We start from the raw sequence: 21931 nt of genomic DNA on the forward strand, positions 1-21931 counted from the left end.
TCTAAATAGTTAAGAAGAATCATGGGACTCGTTTAGGAAATCTGGCTCCTCATAAAACAGCTGCGGAACGATGGGGAATTCACTGAACGTTCCTGAGTCTGCTTCTTGAGTCAGCAACTAATGAAGTTATTAAACACCCAGGAGAAGCCGAGCCCTGGCTGGCAGCAGAGCCGCCATGTTGAACAGGACAGGCCAGACCCTGCCTCCCGGCCTTGGCATCCACAGGGGGAGGCGCTTGGGCGGCGCCGTGGACCCCCTGCCCAGCACATCCGCCTGTGATCTGAACGGGATTATTTTCAGATTCCTAGGCCTGAAGTCAAAATAACAAGGATTTCCAAAAGACGTCCACAAAGCTGTATAGTAGTAAGGGTTTCCCATGTCAACTCTGGTAAAATAAGTTTAAAAATCAGAAGTAGGTTTCATATATTTCCCCAGAAAGTGATTCAGCCATAGAATAGAACTAAGCCTTTTATTCCTGCAATTCTGTTTATTACAACTTTCATAACTCTGAAGAGATTTGACCAGCTGAAGTTTTTCATGCCTTCAGGTATTTTGCATGATGTCTGATGTGATCAGTGATAAAGGTTGCAATGTGATCGTAACCCTGGAAGACAAAGACAGAGCGCATTAGAATTTATCTACTATTTTAAAACATTACTATTAGGGACACTCAATAAGTTTCTTGTGTCACTTAGTTTGCTTTTAAGTAGACATATTGAGTGAAATAAGCTGGACACAAGAGGGCAAATATCGTATGAGGAAAAACATAACGAGAGATACAACAAAGCAGGGAGCAGAGGTGGCTTAAGTGGTTAGGCTCCTCCCTCCCACATCGAAGGTCCCAGGTTCGGTTCCCGGTGCCTCCTAAAGAAACAAAGACGATGAACAGACACACCAAGTGCAAACAACAAGGGGGTGGGGAGAGATAAATAAAATAAACCTAAAAAAAAAATTCTACACCAACTTGATTTTAAATGCTGCCATTAGGATGCAAAGAAAAGAAATATTCAAAGTAGACATGTGGTCACATCTACAGGGAATGAAAGAATCAAACAGGATTTAGAGAGTTAGAAACATGGACAAGACGTTTCAATTCACAAAAGAAGCACACTCGTGTCAGTAGGATAGTGACTATTAAAATACAAAATAAGCATACATTAACAAGAGAGATAACATGAAGATGCTCAAATGCCCTAGATTTACACCAAACCATTAAATATAGAGGAGATTATAGTGTGGGAAGCGAAAAACAAGCATGGTAAGCCATGTCAAGAATTCTAACTCCTATCTAGTAAAAGCATCTCACATTTTTATTTTAGGAGAAAGGAATAGTTAATTAACCCCTGGAACCCCTTAGCAATATAACAAATTTGGTAAAAAGTCGGTAAGCTCGTTTATACTCCCCACCCTCCCAAGAAACACAGAGAACTGAGCTAAAACAGACCTCAAGTGTCTGATCAATTATATGTATCCTATAAGTAGGCAGAGAGGTAATCCCTTCCCTGGGTGACTATGACACCTCCTCTGAGTACAAGACAGACAAGAGTTTTCAAAAGGAAAAAGAAAAAAAGTTAAGGTCCAAAGAGCTTTCTAAGGGTATTAAACACAAGGCAATCTTTCTGGGAGCATGAATCTCTCCAGCGAAAGTTAGAATACAAGGTGGATGAAAATAACTGAGACAGAAAAAGTCTAAGAAAGCCTTTTCTTACTTTCACCTTAAGCTAACGAATGGTCGCTGATGGGGGTGGGTGGGGTAGATAGAGCCAAGGAGGTTTTTCTCTAAGTTCTTCAGATGTAAAAACAGGCAATATAAAAATAGCACCTGGGTTTCAGGAAACAAGACCATTTCCTAAGGTGTTTGATAAATTAATAAATGTTCTCAGTCTCTTACTTCCAGAGAGGCATCCAATACCTATCTTGGGAACAGCAGTACAGAAAGGCACCAAAGCCATTTGAGAGCAATCAGCCTTCTGGTTTCCCAGGCTCAACCATGGAAGCGAATCAGACAAGAGTGTTGTCAAGAGTAAGGCTGAGCCTTGATATTATTTAGTTTCACATCTTTCAATGATCAGGCAAGTAGAAAAATCATCTTACTTGGGTTGCAGTTGATTAGGAAAATTTAGAGCTAAAGGATACTTTCCTATATAAAGAAAGAAACTTAAAGAAAAGCATTTCCCACCCATGTAATTCTTGACTTGTTAAGAGGTTCAACAGGCCCATGATTTTCAGGACACAAAACTTGTGAAATACAGTACCAAGAAGTACCTGCCATTTTTCACACACCAATAGATGGGTCTGATTGAAAACAGACACTGATGCAGGAAAACTGATGCCTCAAGTATTTGCATGAGAAAAGCTCTCATGTGAACATGTATGCTTAGTCTCACGTGTTAAGAGCTTTGCATGGTCTCAGGGAGATGTTGAGTAGCTGCCATTGTTTTACTATTATTATCACTATTGTCACATTTATCAGAAAAGTCCTAGGGAAAACTGAGTGACAACTCTGAGCTGTCAGGGATATATTGCAATATAACAGTGTATTTCATTTGAAAATCCAAAGGAAATCAAGATCCAACTTTGTGAGAAAATAGAAAATGCCTGTCATGAAAGGCCAAGAGGAATTTCTAAAATGTTAATAAGAAGGCAACAGGATACATGTGAACTATTGGCATTCTGAGAACTAGAAGATGCTGAAGTTAAACAATTAGAGAGAAGCTGTGTCACCTTGGACTAGTTCCAAGTTCTGTTTATTAATCTTTCATTGCATTACCTGCTATGTTACAGCTTGTGCAATTGCCTATAAGACACGTGAAGAGGTCTTTCCCTCCTCTACCTCACACTTCACACAGAAAAATCTTTGGTAGCAAGACTCTGACTCTTGGAGTATAAAAATAAATGAACACATTCTCTTATTCTTCACTCCACTCTCAAAACGCAGCTATGCTTTAGCAGCTATGCTGGGCAGTGTTTTTCTACAGTTTCCAGATCCAACTAGAAAAGCTCAGATGTGACGCCCCAGGTTATTAAGTCTGTTAGGGTAAAGAGAAAAAGATTATTGAAGGGTCTGGACTTGCTTCTTTAAGAAACACTGAGAGTCTCTGTGCTGGGTCACCAGGCTAAGCAGAGTGAAGCATCCCTGAAATTCTGGAGTTCTCAGTCACATTTTCTCTAATGGGCAGGCAAAGAGGCCAAAAGAGCCTCTGACTTGGGAAACAGACCTGGCCAGTGGATAGGGCATCCGCCTACCACATGGGACGTCCCCAGTTCAAACCCTGGGCCTCCTTGACCCGTGTGGAGCTGTCCCACATACAGTGCTGATGTGCGCAAGGAGTGCCGTGCCACGCAGGGGTGTCCCCTGCATAGGGGAGTCAGTCCCACGCATAAGGAGTGTACTCTGTAAGGAGAGCCACCCAGTGTGAAAGAAAATGCAGCCTGCCCAGGAATGGCGCGACACACACGGAGAGCTGACACAGCAAGATGATGCAACAAAAAGAAACACAGATTCCCGGTGCCACTGATAAGGATAGAAGCAGTCACAGAAGAACACACAACAAATGGACACAGAGAGCAGACAACTGGGGGGGGGTGGAAGGGGAAAGAAATAAAAAATAAGTCTTTAAAAAAAAAAAAGAGCCGCTGACTCTTCAAAGCCAGCCTGTGACTTGAGGAGGGGGTGAGAGCCTTGCTTCCTATAACCTCCAAAAGGGGATGTAGTTTCTGGAATTGTCTCAGGTAACTGAATTTTAGGCACTAACATGGTTTCCTGACTATACACCTTCAAAAAACTAAAAGTAAGACACTCTGGGTCGTTCCTTTTCAGACTCAGACTTGATCCTTCCTATACCAGCTCTCAAAATTCTGCCTTAGTGCTTTTTCAATTTGGAGCTACTGAAGCCAAAACAGAAAAAGACATATTATAGGAGGTCACAAACCAAATAAATATCCCCATGCAATAACGCTTCCTCTCCCACAGCCTTTGTTGTTTTGACAGCTGACAGAGCATGAATATGAACTGTCAGCATTTAATACCATGACAAAGAAGTAAAGGACAGGAACTGGGTAAACACGCACAGGGTCTTATTGATTTGCTGTTTTACTTGTCAGATCACTATTACTTATATGGACCCTAATATTTTCAACTTATTTTCTTTTTCACAGGTCCTATTTCATAAATACATAGAGCATCAAGTTATATTGTTTTTATAATCAAACAATAAAGCAGATGATAAAACTCTCAGACCTTAGATAGTCTGAGGTCAGTGGAAGTGGACTTAAAAATCTGCAAGGAGCCACTGCAGTCACCACCCAAAGAGGTCCACTCAGTTACCTCAAACCTAAACAAAATCTGCTTCAACTGTGTAGTTCACTCTTAATCCAAATTTCCTGGCAGGAAAGTGAATGGGAAATTATGCCTGCCCTGAAGATGGTGACTCTGGTGATTTCAGTACTTGTTAATTTTTTAGAGGAACTGGATGTTTTGTCTTGACCCCTGGTTAGGTAAAGCCAACTAAGTATGTTACTTGCTTGGGATATGGGCATTTTAGAAATAAATAAGTCAATTTTTCCCCCTAGAAGCATATCACCAGTGTTCTTGACTCCTAAGCTGTTTTCACAACAAACTCCAGAGATTTTGAGTCTTTGTTGGCAGGCTGAAACTTTTCTATAGTAATGACAGAATTTCCTGGCACAGTCTCAGGGAAAGCAGAAGAGGCATCCAACACAGCTAATGCCAAGAAGGTAAAGTCATTTGGGAAAAAACCATGGGTTTGGTATGTTACGTATCGCTATAATTAATAGTTAATGCACTACGGTATTTATAATCAATTGGTATTGAATTCTCAAGAATAGCTATTGATCTTTAAAATATGTAATTATGACGGTAAATATTTTTAAAAATCTAAAAACTTTCTACTCCTTAAGGATGGATGCCGAGAGACAATAAGGCAGCCGTGGTTGTTGACGTCTTCCCATGTGACACGCACTACGTTCACCTGTTCACAGCATCCCCAGGAGCAGGGGGGCTGCTCAGCTCTGCTGCCTAAGTTAGACAGCAGCGACCTGGGCACGAGCTCTCCTGGAGCTTGCTCTAATGCCACACTCCTCAGCGGCACAACGTCGCCTTGTCTGAGGACAGCCAGACGACAGCAGGACAGTGTTCACACTCAGATGACTGGGCTCCAGCCTGGTTCCACCATATACTAGCAGTGTGCGCTGAGAAAAACAGCTGCGCCTGCTGCCTCATCCAGGCAAGTGGGGAGGGGAAGGGGTCCTCACTGGGCTGCATAAGGACACACTGAGCTAATGCTTGGAAACACTTTGCCAGCTGTAATGTACCATATTACCACACCGATCTAGCTTCATTTAGATGCTTATGCATGTCCCTTCAACCAAATAAGAATGTTTTAAAAAATCACAATCAAGTCTAACTTTTTAGTGTTCATTTTTCATCCTGAAATAAAAGTTCTTGTTAATACTATGTTCCAAATCTTATAATTTTTTAAGAATAAAAGCAGAATTTTTAAAATTACAGGTGTAGTAGCATAAATAGGTGAGTAGTTGATAGTCCAAAAGTATTTAGTCAAGGAAAATTTGCAAGTCACCTGAAATTCAGTAATTATTCTTAAACAACCAGAAATACAAAGTATCACAATGGACAGATAAACATACAAGTCAAAAATTATAAGATGCATGTGTGTGTGACAAGCAACAATTTGTGTATATGAAGCAAAGAGTAATTAAGGCAGAGGCTTGTCCTCTTTATCCTTCTGCAGCAATGGCTGTGGGTGTAAAGAAAGATATATCTAGTAATATTGGAAAATTAAGATCCATTTAAGCACTTGAACTTCTTGTTATTTACCAGTTTTTGACCTGAGGAAATTATAGTTTTCACTCTCAAAAGCATTCCTATTTCTATCATTTAGTCTTTGATATATCAGTTTGCTAAGAAGGGTTCTGCTATAAAAGTGTCCCGACATAATTAAACACTATCTAATTACAGCTAACTTTTTAATTAAAAAAATTTTTTTACAGGTGAAGTTTTAAATTCTAAAATAGATAATACTAAGGAGTCTTACTTTTCTGAAGTTACATTATATCAAATAAGATTTGGTTTCTTAGTACTTGCCTCTTGCGATCTAAAAACAACAGGGATTTTCTTTTCTGTGCAGGCAGCTATGAAGTTATCAGGCAGTAACTGTCCATCTGAAAGGAACTGGTCATCCTTTCCTTGATCAATTAGTATGTCCAGCTGAGAGCCTGGATCAGCCTTCACAAGATGGGTAGCATCATAAGCCTGTACAAAGAGCAGGGACACTGAAAAAAATGACTAGAAAAGTATTATACAGAATGCGCTATACTAGAACCAAATAGAAACTTAGTCATTTCAGCCCTAAGAGTCTGATTAAATCTGAAATGTGCTTTTAAGTTGGCTTAAAATCTGGCTTGTCTGGTTTTCATTTACAAGGCCTTCAGAAATCCAGTTCCCAACTTTAGCCTCCTCTCAAATCACGAAGTCCTGGACCAGTGGTAAGACTCTTCTATCTAAGCATCAATAGTGTAGAATCAATTTTTCTAAACCTTTATTGTTTTTAATCTCCTCTTAAGTCCAAAAAAACTTTATTTTTTTATATCTTTCAAAATCTCTTTACAAATTGACTATTTCTTCTAACTATATTATCTTTTTCCATTTCAGATAGGTTTTTTTTTTTTTGTTTTGTTTTGTTTTTTATCTCTTCTCTTTGGTTATAATTCTAGACAGAAGTACATTTAGCTCCTCCTTCTGCTGTATATTGAACAGCACCAAACCTCTACCCTCTCCATTAGCTTTCAGAGAGACCGGATTGGAATAATCTCAGTCATATCAATGCATCCTCCTACTTATTATCTGAGGAGCTGCCACTTGTTATATCATATTTTACCAACTACATATAATTATTCTTGTTCACTCATATATACTCACTACCACAAGTTTTATGCCTTGACCAATACTAACAAAAATGAAAAGACTCCCCCAGCTAAGTATCATGCCTTTTAAAAGACTTACTTGCTTTAATCTTAAAGGAGGGAGGGAGGTGACCTATAAAGTCTGCCTAGTTCCTAAGTCTATGATTTCATAATTCTGCATGGTCTCTCTATTCCAGTAGTAAATTAAGTAATAGCCTAAACACAGCATAATTAAGATCATAAAATCTACTGCTTCTTGGGGATAAATTATATAAGATTCCTTTTTAGCTTAATTGTGCCTCTACCTTCCAACCCAGCCCAATTGATTGGTATTTTACTCAACTCGTCCATGAGACCACAAACCCTTGGTGGATGTGAAAGCGTCTTTTCTTCTTGACAAAAGATCTCAGAACCCAGAAGAGACTCTACGCATGAAGACTCAAAACATGGATATAATGCATCCTCAGTTCTCAAAGTACCCAATTCTAACTGCTTTTAGGATTCTTCCAATTTAATAAAAACCTAAGCCTAAACAAAACCCTGATCTAATGACTAAAGGATTAATCCTTCAATTTGTTAGACTTTCAACAATAGAAGTACATGTGTGAATGATTCTGAATACACAAGTATAACAGATATAAAGACAAAGTGTCACTCAAGTATTTTCTGCTTAATAGGTACACGATACATTCATTTGCAAAATATTAAACCTCTGGTGGAATATGTCTGTGATGTGTGTAACTTTTTAACAAATTTGAATACTTAAGAGTATTAATATATAAGAAACATCCAATACCTACCTTCCATTTACTTTCATCTGATCCCAAATATCCACTAAAGGCTTTTTTTGCCCGAAGGACAGAGCACTGGGTTGCAAATTGGAGCAAATGCTGACACAGACTTCAGAAACAAAGGAAATTTAAAAACAAATATTTTGTTATTTACCTCTAAATCAAATATAAAAAGACATTTTCAACTTGCCTGAAAACTGTGATTTGCCATGAAAACCCTTGTGAATATTTTCCTTTTGATATATTGTGGACTTAAGATTGTAGGGCACTCCATAATGTCATATCCTTTGTGTGTTTTGTTAAAAGAACTAGTAAAGAATAGGTGCTAAAGAATTCATCAATGTGCAAACAGAAGTTTATGTTCAGAGTTTTTACCCCTTTATTCCATTAAAAATTGATGTGTATTATGAAAAAGTTCACGCCTGCCTTACTTAGGAGCGCATCATTAAACCTGAGGCGTAGCTCCCTGTACCAGTGCCCAGGAAGCGCTGAGCCCTGGCCTTAAGCATGCCATAGCTTTGAATAGAATTGTGCTCCACCATGTTTTTTTCAGTGGCTACGGTACAAAGAAGGGCTCTCAGCTTGAGCGCTTAGAGTGTATATATTTAAAACTGTTCAATGTCTAATAGAGCTTTTCCCCTTTAATGCTTTGCTCTTTTAAAATAACTTTTGTGGCAACATGTAACATAAAATTTGCGATTTTGACCATTTTTAAGTGAACAATTCAGTGGCACTAATTGCTTTCACAGTTTTATGCTACTATCACCACCATCCATTATCAACACTTTTCCATCATCCCAGACAGAAACTCTGTACCCATTACACAATAACTCCCCATTTCCCTCCTTCCATCCCCTGGTAACTTCTAATCTACTTTGTCTCTATGAATTTTCTTATTCTAGGTATTTCATGTAAGTGGAACCATACAGTATTTATCCTTTTGTGTTTAGCTTATTTCACTCAGCTTAATGTACTCAAAGTTCATCCATGTTGAAACATGTATCACTTTCTTCCTTTCTGTGACAGTAATATTCCATCACATGTATACAGAACATTTTGTGTATCCAGTCATGTGTCAGTGCACACTTGAGTTGTTTCCACCTTTTGGCTATTATGAATAATGCTTCTATGAACATTGATGCACAAATATCTATGAAGCCCTGCTTTCTATTCTTTTGGGTAAATACCTAGAAGCAGGATTGCTGTGTCACATGGTAATTCTATGCTTAATTTTCTGAAGAACTGAAGAACTCTTCTCCACAGCAGCCTCACCATTTTACACTCCCATATGCAACAGAGAGAGCTCCAATTTTACCACATTTTTGCCTACATTTGTTATTTTGTTTTTCTTGTTTAATGGTACTCATCTTAGTTGGTGTAAGGTGGTATCTCATTGTGCTTTTTATCTTCATTTTCCTAATGGTTAATATGTTGAGCATCTATCTTATACTTACTGGTTATTTATATATCTTCTTTGGGGAAATTTCTATTCAAATCCTTTGCTCATTTTTAAATGCCTTATGTACAAAAAAAAAAAAAAAAAAGGGAAAAAATCCTTATTTTAAAAATCCACCATCATGTCATGACCAGTTCAATTTTATAGTAGCTTATGAAAGGTAAAATATTTGCCATCACAGCAAGAAACTGCTCTGAGAAATATTTCTATTCTCAGTGGCATAACTGATATGATAAAGAAAAAAGTCATTTCTAAGGGAAGGAGATATTAAAGAGTAAACAAATCTTGAGGTCATTTATAGCCCTGTGATTTTAAAGACAAAAGCAAACTTAAGATGATCATTGCTTCAAAACTTCCTGTCTTGACGCTGACTGCATGTGCTTGGTACAGTGGGACACTCTTCACATGGTGGTATTCAGACATGGCTCATTAAAAGAAAAAACGAAGCTATGAAGCTTCAAATGAATTCAAATAAATGGGAAAGGTGGAGAGTGGCATTTTCCAATAAAATTACATTTCAATTTTCATAAGAAGTATTAAGGACAAAGAATTCTTTTGTCCTTTTACAAATCGCAAATATCTCCCTATATCTCAAAAAATCAAAATCAAATTTACAGAGGAATTTCTGATAAAAAAAAAGATGGCTACTTCCATAACTTTAATCAAGAATAACCACTAGAAAAAAAATAGAATGTCTTAAAACACCATAGTTAGAGTAGAATAAAATATAAGCTACATTTCATTATGCTTCTGATCCTGTAGCAAACACTGTGCTATGTTCGATAGCCCACCCCCCAAAATCCCTAATGCTAATTTCAGTCCTGATACTGAAAAAAATAAATCCTAATTTCAATCTTTGAAAGTTCCTAGTATATTATCCAAGAAAAATATTTATCCCTAGAACCTGAGGTAATCTTACTTTGTATTTTCCTGGATTCTTCAAGGCACATATCAGAGCTCCATGGCCTCCCATGGAATGGCCAAAAATAGACATCCTTTGAAGGTCCACTGGGAAACTGGCATTTATGAGTTGAGGAAGCTAGGAAAATTTAATAGTATGAAAAAGATATGAAAAGTGAGTTTTAGAGTTTTTCAAAGTTATAAAATAATTGCACAGTTATTTCCAAATCACAGTCTTACAATGGATTGGATGCTGGGGAATGAGCAAAGCTGGACAAATGGAGGGTGGAAGAAACCGGACACTGCACTAAATGACTTTCCACCAGAGAGCCAAACAAAGCTTCCCATTTGAGAGTAACAACCGGAAAGATACAGATCAATATGTAAAATCTAGAAATAATCCACAGTCCCAAAGAAAAGAAGTCAACGGAATTTACCAAAAAAGTCAAGGAATGCAGTTAGAGTGGGGTACTACACATGTGAGCCAGCAGGGGGCGCTGCAACTCTGTTGAAACAAATCTGTTGCTTTTGGAGGTTTTCCTTTGCCTTTTTCTGGGGGTAATCTTATCTAATACAGCATGTTTAATATATTCAATACGTTTTTATTGGCAGATTTCATTCTGAACAAAAAACTCTCAGGAAGTTGAATGAACTGTGAGCTTTTGTTTAACAGCACTGCATTAAAGTTTCCATGCCTCCTTAGAGCCTGGTGTGAAATATCAGGATATTGGGGCTTAATTTCCTGGCACCACTTTTCAGTTTAAATCCTTGTGCATCTTAAAAATACAAAATGCATGCTTGGGTGTTTGTTGTATGAATGTTAAGCAATCAACAGGTTGACACACGTTTGAACTTTGGTTTTGTAAATGACCACTTTAAATGTACATAAAATCATTGGAAACCATGACTATAATGCTACTAGTTTTCTGGTATTATGATGAAATATCTGAGAATTTAAAATGAATTATTTAGGGTAATAATAAATCCACCAAGCAAGAGAGTGAGGAGCTTGCCTATTTTGCTGGCTTTGTTAGGACAGCATAATTATATTGGGGGACATGGAATTGTCTCAACTGATAGAGCATCAGCCTACCACATGGGAGGTCCAGGGTTCAAACCCAGGGCCTCCTGACCCATGCAGTGAGCTGGGCCACGTGCAGTGCTGCTGTGTGCAAGGAGTGCCAGGCCATGCAGGGGTGTCCCCTGTGTAGGGCACCCCCATGTGCAAGGAGGGTGCCCCATAAGGAGAGCCGCCCAGTGTGAAAAAAGTGCAACCTGCCCAGGAGTGGTGCTGCACACACGGAGAGCTGGTGCAGCAAGATGACACAACAAAGACACAGATTGCTGGTGCTGCTGACAAGAATGCAAGCAGACACAGAAGAGCACACAGCAAATGGACAGAGAGAGCAGACAACAGGGATGAGGGAGGAGAGGAGAGAAATAAATAAAAAATAAATCTTAAAAAAAATAATATTGGGGGTCATTAAAGTAGCTCTGGTTACATTGCCTATCTATTTTTTTCTTTCAAGTTATATTTAAATAATAAATCCAGTGAGCAGTCTGGATCAAGCCTTCAGGAAACTGAGCCTATTGAAGAACTGTCCTGGCTTTCCTCAATTTCTTATCTCTAAATTTCAAGAACCTCCTAACTTAATTCAGGGACAATTTTAACTTGCAGCTATAAGACAACATTAACCAATAGCAAAATGCTACCCTGTCTGCTTAAGTAGAAAAAGGAAACGCAAGAGAGGGGCATGAAAGCAGAACCTATGTGTGTATGTTGTTATGCGTGTATGAATTCATGAGCATGTAAGGAAGAGATTAGAAGAGACAAGGGGTAGGTAACTGAAGGTGTGGAAAAAATGAATACTGCTCCACTGTTTTAATACCATGTTTAATACCAAGACTTAATAGGTCTGTCTATAAAGTCTTAAAAAGTTTAGTATCAAGTAGTATACTGATGAAAAGTTAAAAATTTTGTTCTTTCTCCAAGCCTCTCAAGTCATTAGTCTCTTTTAGTAAAAGTTTCCTGAATAATCAATATACAAAGAAAGTCTGTTTTATCAAAATAGCTTCTTGTGCTTTAACCTCATCATTTCCTCACTGTTTGAAGAAGAAAGGGTCTTATCTCTTTTAAAGGAACATAATGTTCTAAAAACCAAATCCTGAAAAGTAGCTTTTTATTTCAAACTAATTGCAAGAGATTTGTTCTTTTGCCCTGAAAAAAAAAAATAGTTGAGTTCATTTAATATAAGTTGAATGGAAGCTGTTTAAAAGTGTTATGAAACTAATAGGTTTTCTCTTTAACCCTCTGTTAGTTAAAGTTGTATGAGTAAAAGGTTAAAATGAATACTTAAGAGTGTATAAATTTACCAATATTTCAGCATAATATTAAAAAGAAGTACAATGTGGTTAATTATGGTTTTAATTATTATAAAAAAGTATGTGTCATGGAAACAACCTCTTATCATAAAATAACAACACTATAGTATGCAGCAGTTCAAACATTTCTAGTTTGTTGCAAAAAGTTAATGTCCAGCTGTGTTGCTATCACTTTGTTTTAAAACTTGCTAAGGCTTTCTTTAGTGTTTTCTTAGGTCAAGCCAGCCTGCATTTCTCTATCCATGGACAACCCAACAACAGACTTTTGCAGTGCTTTTTGGGGCTATGTGCATAGCCCAACCATCTCTCCTGGCATGGTAATAATAATCTGGCTGTGTAGAAAAAATCTGTGGCGAAAACCCTACTGATAATGTTACTAACCAATAATCCTTTTTTCAAAATTAAAAGAAACATCAGAGACAATAGTATCTTTTCTTAAGAGCCTGAGCTAAGCAAACAATTGAGATAGGTTGCAAAGTCCCTGCTGCTCTATCAAATTCTTAAATGTTGTTTAGTTGGGTAAGATAAAACTATACTTTCTGCTGTAACTAATAAAGTACAATGTTTTCTCATGTTAATAACATTTATAATATTGTTCAAATACTAAAAATCTTTCATCCCTCATTTAGCTCAAATATTAAAACCACTGTATGTATTAATTGAGAAAAGTCCTTCACAGAAGTAGGAAAACCTCCAGCAAGCTGCTTTAAATAATAATAAAAGGAAAGTAGATTGTGGACATTAACTTAGCCTATGAATTGGATGTGGCGAGCACCAATATTGGCTTTGGGTGGAGTTTGTGGCAAAGGCAAATCTACACAAGTATCCCTTGAGTCTTAATCACAATTCTGGAAGGAGGCCCAAAGTACAATATAAAAAAGCAATTGTGTGCAGCATAGGAGGTCATGCGAAAAGTGAAAGACTTAACCCAATAGGGTCTGGTCACTCTGAAGACTGCCATCCCTATCCAGGGGTGGACTGCAAATACTAAAAGCAAGACAGAAATAATGGACAGTTTTAAATCATCCTCAGATCTATGAAAAAACATCTGAGATACCTGCTAGTAGTAACAGGTAACTGTCTGTCATGTCCCTGCCCACCCCACTAACATCCCTTTTAGGACTGTTAACGCAGATGCCTTTGTGAAGATCCAGGGCCCTACCACTAGAACCTGAGAAAAGGCAAGGTGGCTCCACTGAAAAGGCAAACATCATGAGTACCAAACCCTGTGGTGCCTAGCCCAGCAGTTCTGGCTGCCCGTTACTTGCCAACAGCTCATAGACATCCCCCATAACTTCCTTCATGCTTACTCCAATGACTGTCACATCAGATCCCTTCTGCTCTTGAGAGGAATGAGCCCCCAGATGCACTTTCCAAATCCGCCAGGGAGCAACACAACAAAAAAACACCTGAACTGTATTCCTTACTTTACAAAAAAAGGGGGAAAAGTGGAAATATGGCCAGAGGATAAAATACTTCACTGAGATCTGTGGCAATTGCTGCCATGCATCACATTAACTTTACAAATCCTGGAACTGTGAACTTGCAGCTTGTGTCTGCCTGTGGACTTTGGGCCTGTGTGCCCTGTCCTCATGCTATTGTGGCAGGAACTGTTAACATTACAAAGAAAAATGGATACTGGCCCCTCGGGCTAATGTTACTCATAGTCATAATTTGTGGAAAAATTTCTTAGAATTGCCCCTACTTATGAATGGTTGGGAAATATAAATAAGACAAAACAGTATTTGACCCTTAATCAAACATATCATCTTAAAGCCTGTGTTAGAGATCCATTTGTTTTCATAACTGGTAAGGTAACTATTAAGAATGACTCATTGCTTTATGAAAATGTGTCTTGTATACATGTCTACCAGAAAGTGTGTTGCAGGATAGAAAAACAATAGCGATGGCCAGAAGAAAAAAAGGCACCTGGATACCTGTGAGAATGATGCGGATTTGGCAATCATCTCCTGAAAAGTCAGTTATTGCTACATATGGTACAAGAATTCTTGAAATGGACTAAACACTTTATTGGACTGCTTATTATAAGCATTTTGGGACTGACTGGAATCATTACAGTTGCTGCTACTGCTATGGGAGCTTTATATGAAAATACAACAACAATACGTGCATGATTGGCATAAAAATGCTAGTGATTTGTGGCATAGACAAGAGCACATTGATGAACAGTTAAATAATCAGGTTAATGATTTAGAATCAGCTGTTTTGCATATTGGAGATCAATTGTATAATTTAAACTTGTTAAGGGATTGAAATGTGATTGGAATGAAAACAAATTTGTATTACTCCTCTTGCTTATAATTCATCCAATATAGAATGGAAAAATATTAAAAATCATTTGTTAGGTCATAAAAGTAATATCTCTCTGAAAATAATTGAATTACAAAGAAAAATATTAGAAATGTCTCAAAATCAAATTCATGTAGCCAATAGTAAGGATATTTTCTCAGATATGATTTCACATATTACAAAATTTAACCCAATTAGTAGAAATCACAGCATTTCCTGTCAGCTTTAGGAATAGGGCTCATCATATTTGTTCTGTTGCTCATGATTTTAATCTGGGCTGGACAGTGCTTTCAAAAAAAATTGCAAAGCGTAACAGCCATGGGACGTGAGAATAATCTGGTGCTAGCAAAGGCACTTCAGTAACTTTCCGAAGTTGAAGAGCTTGGCTGGTAGTCAATGACGGGTAAGACTCTCAAAAGGAGGGCAACCTAAGACAGGCACAGTCACCTCAACTGAAACAAAAAGGGGAAATGTTAAAAACTGAGGCATGGTGGCCCTTCTCTGGAGAAACTGGGAGAGAGTATCTCAAAACATTGAGTCTTTAGCACCACCGGTACAAGAGGGCCCCAATCCTAGTTCTCCTTCTAATTGGACTGGGCATTGCTGGGTCAACCATGGTAAGATCAGCAGCTCTTGTAAAAAGTCACTCTGATGTCAGCCGATTGTCAGCCCTAGTTACCCAGGACCTCAAGAACCTTGAATATCAAATTTCACATTTAGAAGAGCCACTTGATTCCTTAGCTGAGGCAGTCCTTCAGAACCAGCTCCTTTCTCAAACAAGGAGGCCTCTGTTTAGCTTTAAGAGAAACTTGTTGCTTTTATGCTAACCACTCCGGCATCATTAAAGAAAGCTTAAACTTAGTCCAGAAATGATTAGAAAAATGAGAAAAGGCTCAGTCAGCCACCAAAAATTAGTATGAAAGTTTACTTAATCAGTCCCTGTGGCTTACAACCCTTATCACTGCCCTTTTGGATCCCTTAATCCTCCTATTATTGCTGTTAACCTGAGGCCCACTCATAATCGTTTAGTTTGATTTATCTGAGAGCAAATGCAAACCATTAAGCTCTTAATCCTGAACACCCCAAACCAAAGCTTACCTATGCAGAACAATGGAGAGTACTCAAATCCAAGGGTTTGAATCTCCCCAAAAGAGAAGTAGGAGCGTGACCACCCCCACCAGAGAGGAAAATTCCACAGCCCCCTAACCATATCTTGCTTCTGTAACAAGCTTGTTCAACTGTAAAACCTTATCTCAGAGCCTCCTCCTGTAGAAAGTCTCGTCAGCCCCTGCCAAAAGACCAACCTGACCCAGACCCTTGTAAATAACAAGAACTCTCCAACTGCTTTTCTCTCCTGATAGAATCCCCAGCACTTAATTAACTGGAAGCACCTGCTTCTGTGCGTGCTTGCTTGCTGAGCTATTGCCCCCTGCCCTGAACCTAAAGGCCTATATAAGCCAACTTCCCCCGTGACCCAGGGCTGCTCTCTCCTCTGTGTAGGGTGAGGCAGTTGCTGCACGGCTAATAAAGCTCTCAATTGGAACTTTATTCAGAGTCTGAATCTGGCCGATATCGCTGGTCTATAACAGCGAGTCCAGCTTACTAGGCTGAGTTGGTAATATGATGCCAGTCATTTACAAAGGTCAAGAGATAGCTATGGGGGAAATGGACTTGGCCCAGTGGTTAGGGCGTCTGTCTACCACATGGGAGGTCAGCGGTTCAAACCCCGGGCCTCCTTGACCCATATGGAGCTGGCCCATGCGCAGTGCTGAAGCGCACAAGGAGTGCCACGCCATGCAGGGGTGTCCCCCACGTAGGGGGGCCCCACACACAAGGAGTGTGCCCCGTAAGGAGAGCCGCCCAGTGTGAAAGAAAGTGCAGCCTGCTCAGGAATGGTGCCGCCCACACTTCCCAGACTGCTGATGACAATAGAAGCAGACAAAGAAACAAGACAACAAGATGCAGCAAATAGACACAGAGAACAGACAACCGGGGGAGGGGAGGGAATTAAATAAATAAATAAATCTTTTTAAAAAAATTGTTGCTTTAAAAAAAAGAGAGATAGCTATGGACTTTGGACAATGGAGCAAACATGAGGAAACAAAACGAAGTGGTAATCAGCTTTGAAATGCCAAGAGGCCACTAAATAGGATCCCCTACCTAAAAGGAACATTAAGAACAGCACAGAAAGGAGGTTCTGTTCCTCTTGGAACATCAGCCCACACACTTGTAGATATAGAGTACAGCTCCTTTAATTAAAAAGAAAAGTACTGGAAATATATTTAAATCACAAGTCATAATTTAACCCCTAGAGAATATTGGTAAAGCACATTTCTGAACAGAAAATCATCTGTTGCCTGAGGTGCATTATAGTCAAATTGCAAATAAGGAAAAATGACAACCATTGAACATCTGACATGACTGGCCCTGCCAAGCAGTATTGAAAACAATCCCTTTATATTACTGTGGTAGAGCATAAAAGCAATATGTGACTTCCTAAAACTTTCAGTCATATCAAATAAGTACTGCAAGGTTCTTTTATTTTTATTTTTTTAAAGATTTATTTATTTCTACCCCCCCCACACACACTGTCTCCTCCCTGTGTCTACTTGCTGTGTGTTCTTGTGTCTGCTTGTGTTCTCATTAGGTGGCTCTGAGAATCGATCCTGAGACCTTCCGGAGTGGGAGAGGTGTGATTAATCTCTTGTGCCACCTCAGCTCCCTGTTCTGCCATGTCTTCTTCTTGTCTTCTCTGTCTCTTGTTGCATCATCTTGCTGCACCAGCTCTCTGTGGAGGCTGGCACTCCTGCAGGGTGGGCACCCCATGGTGGCCAGCTCACCACATGGGCCAGCTCGCCTTCACCAGGAGGCCCTGGGCATCAAACCCTGCACCTCCTATATGGTTAACAGGAGCCCAACTGTTTGAGCCACATCCATTTCCCTTGGTTCTTTTATTTTTATAAGGATTTTGGCAATAACCATTTTTTATGTATATCTTAGGATTTTACTGAAAAGAAGGCAGTCTAGCTTCATACCTTGCACACAGGTATCCTCAGTAAATACTGAGAATTTTCATTCTATGAAAAGAATGTAGCTGTGGCAGAGGAGATGACACCAGAATCTGGAGCCTGGGCTTGCCTCTCCATCTCTTTGTAGCTCAGTGTGGCCCAGGCTATGCAGAGACGGAGATTTTAGCTGGTTCATCTGCAACATTCGGTGTTCTAGTTCTGTATTGGATGCCTTATTCTTTCCCAGTGTTGTTTTTTTTTTTTTAAAGTCCTTCAGTTTCAGTTATCATTCCTAAGGAAATACCAAATCATGCATAAATCTTTCATTCCAGGCTTTATTTCCTTTAACACATATCAGACCCATAAATAGCCATGTTTTTTGAAAAACAAAAAAATTCTTCCCCTTCTCTTTTAATTTCTAAGTAAAGAAACTGTTTATCAAGAAAGTTTCCATTTAGCCCTCTTCAACTTTCAGAATTTAAGATAGGTAGATATAAGAGTTTTTGTTTCATTATGTTTTTTGGTCATACTTATTTTCAATTAAAAACTTTAGAAGCATACAAAACTTTAAAATTTCATTTGTAACTGACCCTTCCAGGGTATACCTTATCCTCTGTGTAAGGAAACTAGATCAGCAATTTTGACCAGAAATCACTGCAAGTTTTTAAAACTACATATTTTCCATGTGTAACACACAACACATTTAGACTTTTTAAAAATAAACATTACCAGAAAATCTATCTTCCTATTGCATTTGCATTGTGGTTATACTTCACATCTCACTTCTCTTTTCTATAAATCATACCCTTAGAACCACTTAACATCACTACTATCATTTTGTATTTTAAAGTAAAATGTTTAAAATCAGAACCAGTATTAAACTAGAATGGAGATCCAGGTATATGTGCTATGTAGATCCAAATAATTATTTTATTTCATTCTCTTAGGCAAGGTAAGATATTTACAGTCACAAAAGTAAAAGATATACCACCAAGCTTGGCTGAGAGTCCTCAATTTTTATTCATACATTTGATCCTCAGGCCAGATTATATTGTTCAATATTATTCAAGATGCACTTACACTCATGGAGGTGTCAGGAGTCAAAACATGCAAATAAGGGAGCAGAGAAGGCAAGTGATTCTCTTCATTTTAGAAATTTCTATAACATTATTTTCAGTGTGACACTCGGGGGTCAGGGGAGGTACCTTTAAGTTACTTTAAAAATCTCATATGGTAAGCATAGATAATAAAAGATCAAACTCTAAAAGCACTTGGTTCAGATGCAGGAACAAGCAGAGATAATTCAAATGCACACATCCCAAAGTTTTGCAAACAAACACCAAAAACCCTAGCAGAAAAGGTAGAGAAAAAATATTTTAAAGTCTTCCCCAACATTCAAAATGTTCAAGATGATGAGCACAATGGGCACATACTTTTCTGACTTCTCTGCCTCCCTCACTATATCTACATCAGGCGTGCACTTGCATATCCTCTATCTTTGGCTTCATGGAAAGGAACATTTGAGTACAGTTATTGGCTTACTAACAAGCAAACTGAAAGATACATAGATAGCCACCTACCATTGTCACTGTCCCCTGCAGATGGAACACTGTCGCTAGAGCTGTCCCATGTTTGTGCCTGTGTAAGTTTGTTGGAGGAGATAGGAGGAAGAGTGAGGGCTGGGTCTGCAGGAGAGCGTGAGAGCCAGTCCACATTGAGTTGCACAAGGACCAGGACAAAGCAAAGGGGCAGCAGCATTTCACAAATGGCGTAAGGGTTGTAAGAAAGTGAAGCGGATTTCATTGATATGGGGTTCATTTCAAATGTACAATACAGAAGGAGATGGGGCAAGGAATAAAAAGAATGATAAAAACTGAGTGTTAGTACTTATCAGTCATTTACTTTGCATGCTGTTAATATCGTTCATCTCAACATAAAGCCCAAAGATTTAAAGTTCTAATGAAACATGTCAGCAGGACGCAAGTACCCATAGGTCGTGCAGAAAAAAAGCAAAAGACGTACCAGGTAATTTTTTGCAAAAGCCTTCCAAATAATTAATGCTCTTAGCAAACAATCGCAAAAAATCTGGTTGCACAGGAAAAGCTTAATAGAGGTGTGGATATATCTATTCTCTAGAAACTCAACCATCGATGACAGGATCAGTATTGACCAGGTGTGATTTTTTTCCCCCAAGGCAATGTAAAATTTCTTTTTAAAGATACCTGTAATTCTATTGGCACGCTTTATTGATAATTGAACCTAGCCAAATCTTTTCTCAGTCTCTGACACACTTCTCAATATTGTCTTTGAATATTGGTCAATATATACATTGGTTAATTTTGGACCCTAGTAATAGTCTAACAACAAGCCCAATTAACCAATAGAGGTCAGTCAGTTTTGAGCACTCTAGTGGGCCATTAATGAAATGAAGCACTTTCCTCTTTTTTTTTTTTCATTAAATATCCATATAGCAATATGCAATTTCATATGTTTAGGAAATAGCTATATATTTTTTTCATTTAATCGTAAGGCAGAACCAGTAAAATAAATGGACATGGTTCTAGGAATGACATTTGGGTACATGCAATTATCTTTCTTTAAGGGAAAAAAAATCAGAAGTCAAAAGAATTTGAAGAAAACTATCAGCTGACTTTAAGAATCTAAATTTTTATTCCAACTTGCTGATTTGAGCAGTCTGCTTTCTTTTATATATAACACACAAATCACATAAGTTCACATACTTAATTTTAAAATAAAAATTCCTTGGCTTTTTCCTAGAGCTACTCAATCAAAAGGGTTTCTATCTTTTTTAACCATCTGACCTTCAGTTAAGATTACTAGATACATTATTTCCTAGAAAATGTGATAATTGCATACTGTAATATTTTTAAACAAATAAATGAAATGGAAATAAATTCCTAATATGTAATGCTTGTTTTATAAAGTTCAAATATGCTGGATGTCCCTGGAGATAAATTACTATTATTTACAGCAACCAAAGCAAAAGAACTTTCAAAACCGATTTCCTCATTGACTAGTGAAAATTATAAAAAGGTAGAACCTTGGAGAGGGGATTACTTTTGTTTCCTGCTACTAAAAGATAAATAATTCATTAAAACATTTTTTTCTTACCACCCCAAAGAACTTGAAATGATTTAACAGTACAAGTGGAAGGTAAGCTCTAACTTCGATAAGGTGAGCTTGGATGCCCAAAAAAGGAATTTAAAAAGTCACTAAAAACAACGTCATTGCTAAAGTGCAAGGCTGCACTTTCAAAAGAATACTGTCTGGGGAGCGGCTGTAGCTTCCCATGTATGAGGTTCCAGGTTTGACCCCCAGTCCTCCTAAAAACAAAACAAACAAGATAACTACCTCTCATTGGGGAGCAGATGGAGCCCAGTGGTTGAGCACCTGCTTCCCATGTACGAGGTCCTGAGTTCATCCCTGGTACCTCCTAAAAAATTTATTTGATTTTCTTAACATAAAAATATTTTAAGATTGTGCAGAACTGACTGCAAAGCTTAGGAGGAAGCCGTTTTTCCCTGGGGGTCCTCGGGTGCTTTCCGTGCAGGCAGAGCTGAGCCGTGCCCCGACTGGCCTCCATTTTCCCCGGCACAGGTCTGAGCCTGGGAGGACGGGAAGCCCCGGGCCCACGGCTCAGAGGCGGCATATGCTCAGAGCTCCGCACAAGGGGCCAGCGAGGGGCCAGCGTTTGAGCCTTATTTCTCATACCATTCTGCTCTCCCTAAAGGACCCACTAACCCCTTGCCAAGCCCAAGCGTCTCCGTCAAAGGGCTTTGCCTCCCGGTCCATCTGAAATGCTGGGAAACCATTACACCTGGCCAGCCTGCTCAGAAATGAAAGGCTCCCCTGTGTAAAAGGATTGTCTTTGTTCTTTATTCTACAGGTGTCCTCCCCATCATTTTCCTAAAATATGCATATGTAGAACTTATGCTTTGCCGAAATGCTTTACTGGAAAACCCAAGAACATCTGAGTTCTTTGTTAGCTTTTGCTTAGAAGTGTCTGAGTCCTCTATCATTTTCTTAAAAGCACTGTAGTGAGTGGATGCTAAACACCATAGAATCAAAAATACAAAAACAAAGGACCTGAAAGAAGGTACATAGAACCAGACCTTTAAATA

At 38.6% G+C, this 21931-nt stretch overlaps 1 protein-coding gene across 1 annotated transcript in view; it reads right to left on the bottom strand.

Annotated features, from left to right (window-relative positions):
* Window positions 1–455: 455 nt before the first annotated feature.
* ESD (esterase D) overlaps window positions 456–21931 on the bottom strand; it is a 39596-nt gene continuing 18120 nt past the window's right edge. Inside the window, 5 exon segments of the mRNA XM_071208123.1 lie at window positions 456–604; window positions 6125–6292; window positions 7743–7790; window positions 7792–7842; window positions 10109–10228. Of these exon segments, the coding sequence (XP_071064224.1) occupies window positions 536–604; window positions 6125–6292; window positions 7743–7790; window positions 7792–7842; window positions 10109–10228 (456 nt within the window). The 3' untranslated portion in view covers window positions 456–535.

The sequence above is a fragment of the Dasypus novemcinctus genome, chromosome 15, assembly GCF_030445035.2.
Source record: "Dasypus novemcinctus isolate mDasNov1 chromosome 15, mDasNov1.1.hap2, whole genome shotgun sequence".
Classification (NCBI taxonomy): domain Eukaryota; kingdom Metazoa; phylum Chordata; class Mammalia; order Cingulata; family Dasypodidae; genus Dasypus; species Dasypus novemcinctus.